General features: G+C 38.2%; 1 protein-coding gene across 1 annotated transcript in view; it reads left to right on the forward strand.

The window, feature by feature from the left end:
* The window catches only part of Ae2 (Anion exchanger 2), a 237,331-nt gene that overhangs the window by 36,845 nt on the left and 187,215 nt on the right, over positions 1-13,271 (forward strand). The window contains exons 4-5 of the mRNA XM_067139840.2: positions 58-224; positions 3,129-3,298. Of these exons, the coding sequence (XP_066995941.2) occupies positions 58-224; positions 3,129-3,298 (337 nt within the window). The remainder of the gene's footprint in view (positions 1-57; positions 225-3,128; positions 3,299-13,271) is intronic.

The raw sequence follows: 13,271 nt of genomic DNA on the forward strand, positions 1-13,271 counted from the left end.
ATGGTTTTACTATAGTTCTAAAAGCTTGTTGATAGCATGTCATTTCTTTTGTTGTAGCCGTCATCACCACCATTATCATAAGTCACGTAAATACAGCCTTCAAGAAGATCCCCAATGGCGTGTGAGGTCTGGATCAGACTTTGGACTTCCAGAGGAGCGGCGCATTGGCCTCCAGCCAGAAGAAGTCTCTGTACTACATGAACAAGACTTAGACGATCTCACAAGTATGTCAAATTACTGTCTTCATTTCCCTTTATAACCAACCTGGTTTTTCAAGGTAGGGTACAGTAAACTCTTGATTTAATGGACTGTTAGGGGCTAAGGGCTGTATGTAAAATCAGAAATACATTAAATCACGAATCATAGGAATGATTCACCAATCTGTCAGAAACAGGGCTAATAAAGGTCTCTCTGTCAATACATCTGATTATACATGTAGTATACATTGCTCACTAGTTTAATTCATACCACCATCATACATGTTTCGAGAAATAGATCTATTCTCTTTTCAGCAATAATAAAAAACATATCAAAATCCCTAAGGAGACACTTGAATTTACAACACATAAAACTGTAAACTAAAATATCTACTTTAAAACACGTTAAAATCTCAAGAAATAAGAAGTAGAACTCTTTGCCATATGTTGCACACACACTTGGTCTGTCAAATCAGCAACTGTTATTGCTGGCATTGGATGACACTGGATTTGTCATTCCATACGTGCTTAATGGGCAAAAGTACTGTGATCTTGCAGGCTAAGTAACTGGTCGACAAGCACGTTGGATGACAGCAATGGTATGAAGACGAGCATTATCCTGTTGGAAAAAAAAAAGAACCTTGAATAGTGCAAATGAATGGCAGCACAGCCGGTTCAATCATCAGTCTAACATATAAATCCGCTGTCAAGTTCTTGGAAAAATGTCGAGAGTGCTTTGCTGTCAAACGAAATTGCTTCCCAGACCATAACTCCCAGTGTAGGTCCAGTGTGTCGACGCCACAAAGAGCTTGGTTCCAAGAGCTCACCTGGCCTCCTTCTTACCAACCTACGACCATCACTGGCACCAAGACAGAAATGTCTGAGATTACAACAGATCTCCACTTCCCACTCCCCATGTTTGCATGCTTGCATTGAAAATCGTGGTGACTATAAAGGTTATTGATGTACCACCATTTCACATGTCTTCTCGAGCATACCTTAACCTGTGACCTGGAAACTTTAATCAAATAAATATGTAAAGGGGTTAAAATTTGCAGATGTGTAGTTTATATGCATGAACCCCTTTTCCCCACATATTCCTGAATGTTAGTTTAGCTTAGTTTATTGCCTTTTTTAAATGGTGGGGCTCGGGCTATGAAGCCATGTTATGCAGCACTGTTATACAATTTATAGAATAGGTAACATAAATAGTATACATTTGATAATTAGTTAAACATCATAATTCTAAACATCACTAAAAGGAATTTACTTAACCTCAATAATTTTGTATCCTTAGTGATGATCAGGAACTAAATATTAGTTTTGTTACGTTAGTCAGATCTACTTTCTACAGGACTGAGTACCGTACCACATTAAAGATTTCTTTTTAAATATCATCGGATTGCCTATGCCTCTAATTTCAGCTGGGATTGAGTTCCAATAACGTATGGTAGCAGGTGTAAATGAGTTGTTATACGTGTTACTATGATAAACAGAAATAGACAATGGAATGGGATCGTGTGGATGACCTTGATGAAGCTCTACCTGAATGGGAGAGGTATTTAAAATCTGTTCTGAGATAGTCTGGTTTGCTGTTTTGCAGAATACTGTGGAGGAGGGAAATAGTGGGATATTTATATCGTTTGGTCAATCTTAGCCATGACAGGGGCTGTTATGAGTTTGGACAGGAATATTTAATATGAATTGAGCACAAGCAGTGTAGGTGCACTGTAATCGACATGAAAGTGTTTTGCTCATACTACTGTATTACAAAATATATCTCCATAGTAAAATATTGGGAATATTAGACTCTGAACTAATAATTTCCTTGTGTTTCCTGGAAGGAAGTTCCTCATCCATTTCAGGGGATGTAAGGAAAAGAATACTCAGTGATAAATTTTTGTGACATGTTCTCACCAACTTTAATATATATGGAATACTACTGCAAGGTTCTTAACATTATTGGTAAATATTATTGGTATTCCACTGAACTTAACACTGGGTTTAAATGTGTTTTTTAGCTTAGCATGTCATTTATAAGTAGCAATTATGATGACCTGTGATTTTAATGGGTTCACTTTCAGACCATATTTACTAGTCCAGTCTTTAACATTTGGTAGGTCTCCATTTAACTTAGGGATTGCATTGTTCAAATCATTTGGCTTTTTATGAATGTATAATTGAATATCATCAGCATATAGGTGTTACTTACAATTGGTCAACACCTCAGATAAGTCGTTCATGTATAACGAGAACGGATGTGGTGACAAAACTCCACCCTGTGCGACGCCCATTCTAGTCCTTTGCCATGAAGACGTAACATTTTCCCACTGATGACTGCTAAGATGAGATCGTATCCAGTAGGGGCGATTGGGAATTAGAAGAGGGTGGGGGGGGGATGAACAGACGACAAACAGTACTCAAGCTTGTTAATAATTAAAGAAAATAACGGAACGAATTAGCTGATAAGACAACAGGGCTTGTACAAATTGCTTCTTATAATCATTCCTATTTTCAAAATGGAATAAAAATATAATGTGTTCTCCACAAAGTGGGGACCCCCTGGCCCCTCCTCTAATCACCACCACTGATCGTATCCTCGTCTTGAATTTAGCAAGTAGTATGTCTCTGTCTACACCGTCGAAGGCTTTAAGACAAAGAGAATAAGTATAGTCTTTTGTCTCCTTTATTCATCGCTAGTAGAGATGTTTGATATCGATTAATCAAACTAGTTTTCACTGATGAATGAAAGTTTCTGATAAATTAGCTAACTTTTGAGTCAAGGAGAGTATGATATTTCACTGAGTGCAGTTTATTTATCTGTTACTGACATTCCTTGGTCTATAGTATACACCATTTTCTATTCATTGATAAGGTATGGACTTATTTGTATTACTGTAAAACAATGTTTCTTTTTTCCCCCCTTCTTAGGTCATCGTTTTGAAGACGCTAAAGGTTTAAGACGTTACAAAATCCAGTCTAAGCCAAGTGTTCCTTCCGTTATACACATTGGCAGAAAGGATGGTCCAGAAGGTACCGGTATGCAGAATGTATTACCCCTCCAAGCCATCAAAAAAATGTTCGACCACAGCCCTCACGAGGTATGTATGGTGTATTTCCTAGCAAATACTACTTCTAATCATTATTTTTCCTATGACAAAAGGAGTAATCGTAGTACTTAATTACTTTGGATCAGAATCGTCATCATTTATTAACTCCTTTCATCTCCATGCTAATGACAACTGAATTTTAATGTATTACTTATATGTTAACTCTTTCAGCACTATGCCCATACGGTTGTGGATAGCGCCCGTATCCCATACGGTGTGATTTTCGCGCGTGTTTATAGGCAGCTGCACGTATCCTGTACGGTTCCTGTTCCTTGCTTGGATGCTGTAGTTTATCTAGTATCCACTAGAATGCAGCAGTTATCAGAAAGTTCAAACTGAAATGATAAAAAGGGTAGTTTCTCTTTGTCGTTTCCACTACCGGAGCACTCGAAGTGTCGGGTGCTGAGCGCACCATATCTACCACGCTGTCAGCTGTGTTACTGTACAAGCATGTCCTCACACTGGCTCAACGATAGTGATATCTGCGATATTTTAGTGGGAGAAGTGGGTTCAGAAATAGATGACAGTGATGAAGCTACGAACCAGATCACTTATCAAGTGATAGTTCGGGCAAGATTTTTATTTGTTACTTCATTTTTGAATGCAAGATTTTAGCTGCATTATTTTACTCTGAATATAAACTATAGAAATACTTCACCTATGCAGAAATTTGCATTGTTTTTTCATTTAGACAAAGAGATGAAGGCTGATGATTCACCTGTACTGCGAAAAGAAAGTAGATGGTGGTGCAAGGCGTGCAAGGTTGGACTGTGCATAGCCCAATGTTTTTCGGGCTACTATACCAAGAGAACTATTCCTAAATAGGTAATTTTTGTATTTTAAATGTAATTGTGTTTATTTGTGGCTTAAGTAGCCACATCAGATGATCCATTTTTATTGTTTGAGCAAAGTTATTGGTATCACTTGAATGTTAAAGTTTTTTCTGTACATTTTTTATGTTTTTCATAAGACTAGTATCCAACTCATTGGCTGAATGGTCAGCATACTGGCCTTCGGTTCAGAGGGTCCCGGGTTTGATTTTAACCTTCATTGGTTTATTCCAGTGGCCCGGGGCCTGGGTGTTTGTTCTGTCCCCAATATCCCTGCAACTCACACACCAAACATAACACTATCCTCCACCACAATAACACGCAATTACCTACACATGGCAGATGCCGCCCACCCTCATCGGAGAGTCTGCCTTATAAGGGCTGCACTCAGCTAGAAATAGCCACACGAAATTAATTATATAAGACTAGTGTAATTAAATTACTTTAGATATGTACTTCCTGATTAACATCTTCAATTTACATGGATGATACTTTCATATGATACAAAAATCAGGTATTTACTATGTTTTGCTGTTGTGTTATAATGTATTAAAATTCAGGAAAAAGACGCAGTTCATTGCCAGGATCCGTGTTAAGACATGATAGTGTTGAAAGTGTTAACATTTGCTATGTGATACATGCACATTTACTTTTTTTTTAAAATAAAAACTATTGTACTATGTCTCATTTTAGGAACCACATTAACGAGAACAGCATGTTGATTTTTATTGTTGCCTGGTGCAAAAATTGTGCTATATTGTCTCAAAATTGTCACTGGTAACAGAGAAATCATTGCATAATTTTTTGTAATACTGAGTGGTATGAAATGCTTGTCATCTTGTTATAATATTTACTTAACATTTCATTTGCTGGTTCCCCTTGTGTACTTTCAGAGATTTTAAATATCAAATAAATGTAATTTGCATAAAAAATATCATTGGCACAAAACCAAAAACATGCAGTTGCATACGTGCACTGTGCATGCTCATATGACAAGCTTGCTACTAGTGCTTGCATTTCAAAATGTGTCTTTCCTTTTCACTCGCCCCCCCCCCCCCAAAAAAAAAAGGAAAGAAAGCAGTGGCATTGTGTGCTTAAAATCTTTGGGTGTTCACACAGAGCTGACAGTAGATAAAAAGAAATCTGATCTATGGGCCTAAGTTGCCCCTCACTCAGTCAGTACATCAACAGGGGCTCAGCTATCCTACATTGTATTGCCTCTTTGGCTCAATAAGTAATATTATATTGCACGTGCGACTGGTAACAATGCCATGCGATTAGTCAATTAACCACTCTGAGGCAACAGCTCTGTGCATTATCCACTGCCACAGACTACGCGATATATGCTGCCATCTTTGGAATTTGAAAAGAACTTTCAGAGAAAGCATTGGAAGCAGGTCAGCAGTCCATAGTCCACTGCCCGCTCAATATGAAACAGCCATCGGATGCATAGCAGGCAGTGCCATGATCACACAGTAAACTGTGATCATACTCGCCATACCCACAGCATTGCCCCTTCAAGATCTAGCTATGCAATATGCGAAGTTTGTAGTTCAAAACGGGGTTGTGAACTGCTGGCGTGGCGCGTGACTCAAATGGAAACGGAAAGTGAATCGGCACTTACAACTTCGTAAATACATTCTCAACGTACAAAAATCTTGTTCTTATCATACAGTATGGGGTAAATTCCAAGAGTTTTGAGATTACCAGGCTGTTCACGTGCTCCTGTGATCCTTAACTTGAGACGCCCTGAAAGAAAGACAGTTTCTCTCCTAACATCTTCATGGACACTTTCTATGTAAATAAATAAGTTACAGATATCAACATATTTATGAGGATATTTAGGAGTTGGAGTTAAACTGTAAAGAGAAGGCATGTAAGTCACTGGTAACACCCCAGTTAGTGTATGGGACCATCAAAATGTTTACTTGATTCAAGAACTGGAAAAGGTCCACAGGAAAGCAGCACCATTTGTTCTCGATGATTTCCGACAAAAGAGTAGTGTTATGAAAATGTTGCAAATTTTGGGTTGGGAAGACTTGGGAGGAAAAAAACAGGTGGAACAGGGTCATGGAAGGGAGAATAGGGAGGAGGAAGTAGCTTCTGCAGCCATCAGGAAAGGTAGGGCTGACCAGGAGGGGTAGGGATCAAATGAGGTGGGTAGGTTTGAGGCTCTGGTCACTGGGGATTCTATTGTTAGACATGTAGGGAAAGTGTGTGGACCAGGGTAGAGTGTTATCCAGGAATTAGGTTAAGGCAGATGTTGAGGAAAGTAGAAGAGAAGGAGGAGGGAAAGGAGAAGGTGGTAAAGTTTTACATTGGTACCAACAACATAAGGCGAGCAGGTATAAGTACCAACATAGCTGGGAATGTATGGGATCTGGTAAATGCAGCAGCATGAAGTTTAAGAAGATGGAGATTGTTATCAGTGGAATACTGTGTAGGAGGGATACTGAATGGAAGGTGATTGGGGATTTAAATGAAAATATGGAGTGGGTATATGGGAAACTGGGAGTGAGATTTCTAGATCGTGAAGGGTGGGTAGGAGATAGAAATCTGCGCTCAGATGGCCTTCACTTAACCCGCAGTGGTACGTGTAAGTTAGGAAATTTGTTTAGATGGGTTATAGGGAGGTACATTCAGGGAAACTGGGTGGTCCAGGAAGCGGTGATAAGGGTACAGGGATCTGGAAATTAAGTAGGGATGGCATCAAAATTTTAGTGTTGAACTGTAGAAGTATCGTAATGAAAGGAATAGAATTAAGTAATTTAATAGGTATATAACGGGCGCCAGGAAATGTTCTCTGCAGTGCCTACCTGCTGCTGCATGAGGGAGCATCAGCAGTTTAGTTGGCAGCATGGTGTCATATCTGTCACCCTCCCTCGCCGAGAGGCCAAGGTCAACAGGATACCAGTACAGGGAAGGCCACATGTGTGAGCTGTGGGCTGTCAAAATTGTCAGTGTGTATTGCATTAAGCGAGCATTCAGATAGATTATTGGAATAGTGCAACTGGATATAAGCAGTAATGTTTACCACTGAAGAGAGAGCCATTTTTGGTAGAATACGCTTTTCGTGAAGACGATCAGTTTACAGAAAATGTAAAATTAAAATTTCAGGCGCGGTTTCCTAATTCAAAATGTTCAAACCGGGATACCATTTGGGATTTGATAAGTAAATTTCATGTGACCGGCTCAGTTCACAGTGTACTGGAAACAGGCAAGCATACGGTTTTAACAGACAAAAAAGGATTGATGAACTTTATGTGAATATCATTAATTATGTGCAGTCCATTACGCAAGACACTTCAGTGAAAGTCTTCGACAATATGTGTAGACGTGTTGAAGTCTGTCTTCGAACACAAGGACAACACTTACAGTATCTGTTATGAATTGATGTGGTGAGTACAGAGTTTACTGTTTGTTGTTTGTTTTGTTTGTTTTGTTTTGACACAAGCGGCAGCAGCCATGCTGCCAACTTAACTGCTGATGCCACCTCGTGCAGCAGCACGTAGGCGCTGCGGAGAACATTTCCTGGTGCCCTGTACTTACCAGTTATTGTAACAGGAGTTGAATCATAGCTGAGAAATGATATAATTGATGCAGAAATTTTCTAACGGAACTGGACTGTGTATCGTAGGGTCAGATAGGAATGGTTGGACAAGGGAGACGGGGTGTATTAATTCTGGTGAAAGAAGAATTTGTAAACTACAAAAAAGTTAAAGATGACAAACATAAAATTCAAGGTGTAAGGCTCATCTCTAAAGATAATTGCCAACTTGATGTCTTTGAAGTGTACAGACCAGGAAAGGGTAGAGCTGATGCTGATTTGGAATTATTTGATAAGGTAATCAGCAATGTGGGGTAACGATATGAAAAGGAATGTGATTGTAGCGGATGATATTAATTTACCAAATGTCAATTGGGAAGGTAATGCGAACAAGAAGAAGCATGACCAACAAATGGCAAATAAGTTAATAATGGAAGGACAGCTGATTCAGAAGTGATCGAACCAACTAGAGGGAAGAATATTCTGGATGTGGAGGTGGTACAACCAGATGAGCTCTATAGAGAAACTGAAGTAATAGATGGTATAAGTGATCATGAAGCTGTTTTTGTCGTAGTTAAAAATAAATGTGATAGAAAGTAGGACTATTAGGCAGTACCATATGGCTGATAAAACAGGCATGGGGGAGTTTTTAAAAGTAACTATGATCAGTGGAAAACAGTAAATAAAAATGTAAAAAATACTCTGGGATGGGTTTAAAGTAATTGTTGAGAAATGTGAAAACAGGTTTGTACATATATGGTAAGGAAGGGTAAAGACCCCTCTATTATAACAGAGAAGTAAAAAAATACTAAGAAGGAGGTGCAGGTTGGAAAGAAATAGTTAGAAATGGCTGTGGAAGTAAGGAGAAATTGAACGAACTTACTCGGAAATTGAATCTAGCAAAGTCAGCTAAGAAAACATGATGGGAAGCATAATAGGCGGTCATACACGTTTAGTGAAAAATGGAAGGGTATGTATAGGTACTGCATAAAATAAATTTCATTGAAAAGCCTGTATTGTCATTCATATACTTATTTCCAAACGTACAGTCAAAGATTCCACCTTTACAATACTAAAATATTTGTTTATTAATTAACAATTAACAAAATATTGGTACATGTTTTGTCTATCTTGTAGACATCATCAGCTGAATAATTATAAGTACAATAGACAAGAACAAAAACTCATTAAAATGATTAAAAATTCATGTTAAAAATTTGTTTGAAGAATGTTCTGGAGCACGAATATTTGGTTCTATTAAACTGAAGATATAAAACACATGCAATAGTTAAATAAAATATGGTAATCAAGCTCTTCTTGGCATGGTGATGTTGTATTAAAATGTAATTCGGATTACCGAATACGTCAATTAAATTTGTTTTTATTTGGAGAATATTCTGGAGCACAAATGTTTGGTTCGATTACCATATTTGGCATTATTTGATAAGGTAATCAGCAATGTGGGGAAACGATATGGAAAGGAATGTGATTGCAGCGGGTGATCTTAATTTACAAAACATCAATTGGCAAGGTAGTGCGAACAACAGGAAGCATATTATCATATTTTATTAAACTATTACTTGTGTTTTATATCTTCATTTTAATAGAACCAAATATTTGTGCTCCAGAACATTCTTCAAAAAAAAAAAATTAACATGAATTTTTAACTGACGTGTTCGGTAATCCGAATCATTTTAATGTGTTTTTGTCCTTGTCTATTGTACTTATTCTTATAATTATTCTGCTGATGATGTCTACAAGATAGACGAAACATGTACCGATTTTTTGTTGATTGTTAATTAAGTAAAAAATCTTTTAGTTATTGTAAAGGTGGAACCTTTGACTGTACCTTTGGAAATATGTATAGGTACTTTAAGGCAGAAACAGGGTCCCAAAGGGACATTCCAGGAATCATTAATGAACAGGGGGAGTGTGGATGCAAGGATCTTCAAAAGGCAGAAGTATTCAGTCAGCAGTATGTAAAGATTGTTGGTTACAAGGATAATGTCCAGATAGAGGAGGTGACTAATGCTAAAGAAGTAATAAAATTTACCTATGATAACAATGATATTTACAATAAGATACAAAAGTTGAAAACTAGAAAAGCAGCTGGAATTTATAAGATTTCTGAGGATATACTGAAGACAATGGGCTGGGTATATATACCATATTTGAAGCACTTATTTGATTATTGTTTGCATGGAGGAGCTATACCAAATTAATGGAGAGTTGCTGTAGTAGCCCCTGTGTATAAAGGAAAGGGTGATAGACATAAAGCTGAAAATTACAGACCACTCAGTTTGACATGCATTGCATGTAAGCTTTGGGAAAGCATTCTTTCTGATTATATTAGACATGTTTGTGAAATTAATAACTAGTTCGATAGAAGGCAGTTCGGGTTTAGGAAAGGTTGTTCCACTGAAGCTCATTTTTTTATAGGATTTCAGCAAGATATAGCAGATATCTTGGATTAAGGAGGTCAAATGGACTGTGTTACGGTTGACCTGTCTAAGGCATTTGATAGGGTGGATCATGGATGACTACTGGCAAAAAAAGAGTGTAATTGGACTAGATAAAAGAGTGACTGAATGGGTGGCTATATTTTTAGCAAATAGAACTCAGAGAATTAGAGTAGGTGAAGCTTTATATGACCCTGTGATAATTAAGAGGGGAATTCCTCAAGGGAGTATTATTGGACCTGTATGTTTTCTTATATATATCAATGATATGAGTAAAGAAGTGGAATCAGAGATAAGGCTTTTTGCAGATGATGTTATTCTGTACAGAGTAATAAATAAGTTACTAGATTGTGAGCAACCTGCAAAATGACCTCGATAATGTTGTGGGATGGACAGCAGGTAATGGTATGATAATAAACGGGGTTAAAAGTCAGGTTGTGAGTTTTACAAATAGGAAAAGTCCCCTCAGTTTTAATTACTGCATTGATGGGGTTAAAGTTCCTTATGGAGATCATTATAAGTACCTAGGTTTTAATATAAGGACAGATCTTCATTGGGGTAATCACATAAATGGGATTGTAAATAAAGGGTACAGATCCCTGCACATGGTTATGAAGGTATTTAGGGTTTGTAGTAAGGATGTAAAGGAGAGGGCGTATTAATCTCTGGTAAGACCCCAACTCACGTATGGTTCCAGTGCATGGGACCCTCACCAGAATTACTTGATTCAAGAACTGCAAAATATCCAAAGAATAGCAGCTCAAATTTGTTCTGGGTGATTCCCAACAAAAGAGTAGCGGTACAAAAATGTTGCAAAATTTTGGGCTGGGATGACTTGGGGGGAAAGGAGATGAGATGCTCAACTAAGTGGTATGTTACAAGTGATAATTCTCATGTTTGGTCCATACTGAGTTTGATGTTTATCAAGAGTATTACAAAGAAGTTTATTAAGACCACATTTTCAATACAATACAAGTTCTTGTAGTTAAGATTTACATAATGTTATAAAGTCTTATTCGGTACATGTATAAGTCTCTGGTAAGACCCCGACTAGAGTACGGTTCCAGTGTATGGGAGCCTCACCAGTATTACTTGATACAAGAACTGGAAAAAATCCAAAGAAAAGCAGCTCGATTTGTTCTGGTTGATTTCTGACAAAAGAGTAGCATTACAAAAATGTTGCACAGTTTGGGCTGGGAAGACTTGGGAGAAAGGAGACGAGCTGCTCGATTAAGTGGTATGTTCCAAGCTGTCATTGGAGAGATGGCATGGGAGGACATCAGTAGACAAATAAGTTTGAGTGGTGTCTTTAAAATTAGGAAAGATCACAATATGAAGATAAAGTTGGAATTCAAGAGGACAAATTGGAGCAAATATTCATTTATAGGAAGGGGAGTTAGGGATTGGAATAACTTACCAAGGGAGATGTTCAATAATTTTCCAATTTCTTTGCGATCATTTAAGAAAAGGCTAGGAAAACAACAGACAGGGAACCTGCCACCTGGGCGACTACCCTAAATGCAGATCAGTAGTGACTGGAAAATTGAAATTGATTGAACCATGTGCAGAGATCTGTAACCTTTTTTTCCAAAATCGTTAATTTAATTACTCCAATAATGGTCTCTCCTTATATTAAGAGCTAAGTACTTACAGTGATGACCATGAGGTACTCTGTATAATTATATACATTATACAGAGTGAAGCGTAATTCGCGCACTCGGGCGTCGCAGCGCGACTCCACACATGCCAGCAATAAAAAAATATCTCTTACAAATTTTCGTCTTGCGAGTATATCTGGTAGAAAACGGACGTTGAAGAGTAGCAATCTGGCAACACTGTAACCATATGTAGGGTAACTACCGCTGTCAGCACGTTCTCGTCGTGCTGTACAGTTGGTGCAGTGGGTAGAGTTTTTGGTTGGCATGCAGGAGGTCGATGGTTCGATCTTGGGTTGAGGCACATTTTTTATGTGCTAATTTCCATCTGACAATACCTACTGTAATACAGTAAGACACCGTTTCTGAGGTCACATGCATCCTACATTGACAACATTTTGTAACTCTGAAACAACAATACCTGGTTAAACTAATAAGAAATAGACAGCTGAAACAAACAGGTTTCACATCTAGTAGATGAAGTGGTGCGAATAAATTCACGCCCACGACGTGGAAAGGGCGCCTTTCAAAGCTGACCAATGAAAACGACTGTTCGTCCATTTCTAGGATCGTAGTATGTAAGTGCAAATGGTTTCTAGAGGACCCACTGCAATCGCTGTTGACGATCAAGATGTCAGATACCATACCACCTGGACTACATTTACGAAATAAAAAACAAACGCCTCAACCCAGGATCGACCACTCGACCTCCTGCATGCTAACCCAAAACTCTATCCACTGCACCAACTGTACAGTATGACTAAGTTCTGCTGACAGAGGTAGTTACCCTACATGTGGTTACAGTGTTGCCAGATTGCTACTCTTCAACGTCGTTTTTCTGCCAGATATACTCGCAAGACCAAATTTTGTAAGAGACATTTTTTTATTGCTGGAATGTGAGGAGTTGCGCTGCGACGCCCGAGTGCGCGAATCACGCTTCACCCTGTATAATGTATTGCAAATAAGTGTTTACCAATCTTCCAAACAATAGAAGCATTACCTCTTCCCTTTGGTTCCTTTTTTCCAGTTTTCTCCTGCGTTGGTTTATGAATCAAGGACCTCCAACATGCCTTTCTCTCCACCACTCAGCATTTCTTGTTTTTCCTCTTCTCTTCTCTATGCTCTCTGTTTTCCTCCTATTTTGGTGTTTACCTACCAACACATTTTTTGTACAAAGCTTTTATCACTTCCACTTCTACTCAGTCTACTTATGTCTTCCCCAATGCATCCCAGTCCACCTTGGTATACTGTCATAGACCTCTGTGATATGTATAAACGTCATCAGCAAATCTTTACCAAACTCCCACATCTTCCCCATCCTGTGCCTTTATGTGGCAATCAGGTCAAATATTGCTCTGTCTTTACTAAAGTCATTTTGTCCTTCCATTTTCTTTTATAACTTCATCCTCAATCCCATTTTCAATATCTCCTCAAATATTTTGGCTGCATGTTAAATAAGAATGTGGTAAAAGT

This window comes from Anabrus simplex, chromosome 2 (genome assembly GCF_040414725.1).
Source record: "Anabrus simplex isolate iqAnaSimp1 chromosome 2, ASM4041472v1, whole genome shotgun sequence".
Taxonomy (NCBI): Eukaryota; Metazoa; Arthropoda; class Insecta; order Orthoptera; family Tettigoniidae; genus Anabrus; species Anabrus simplex.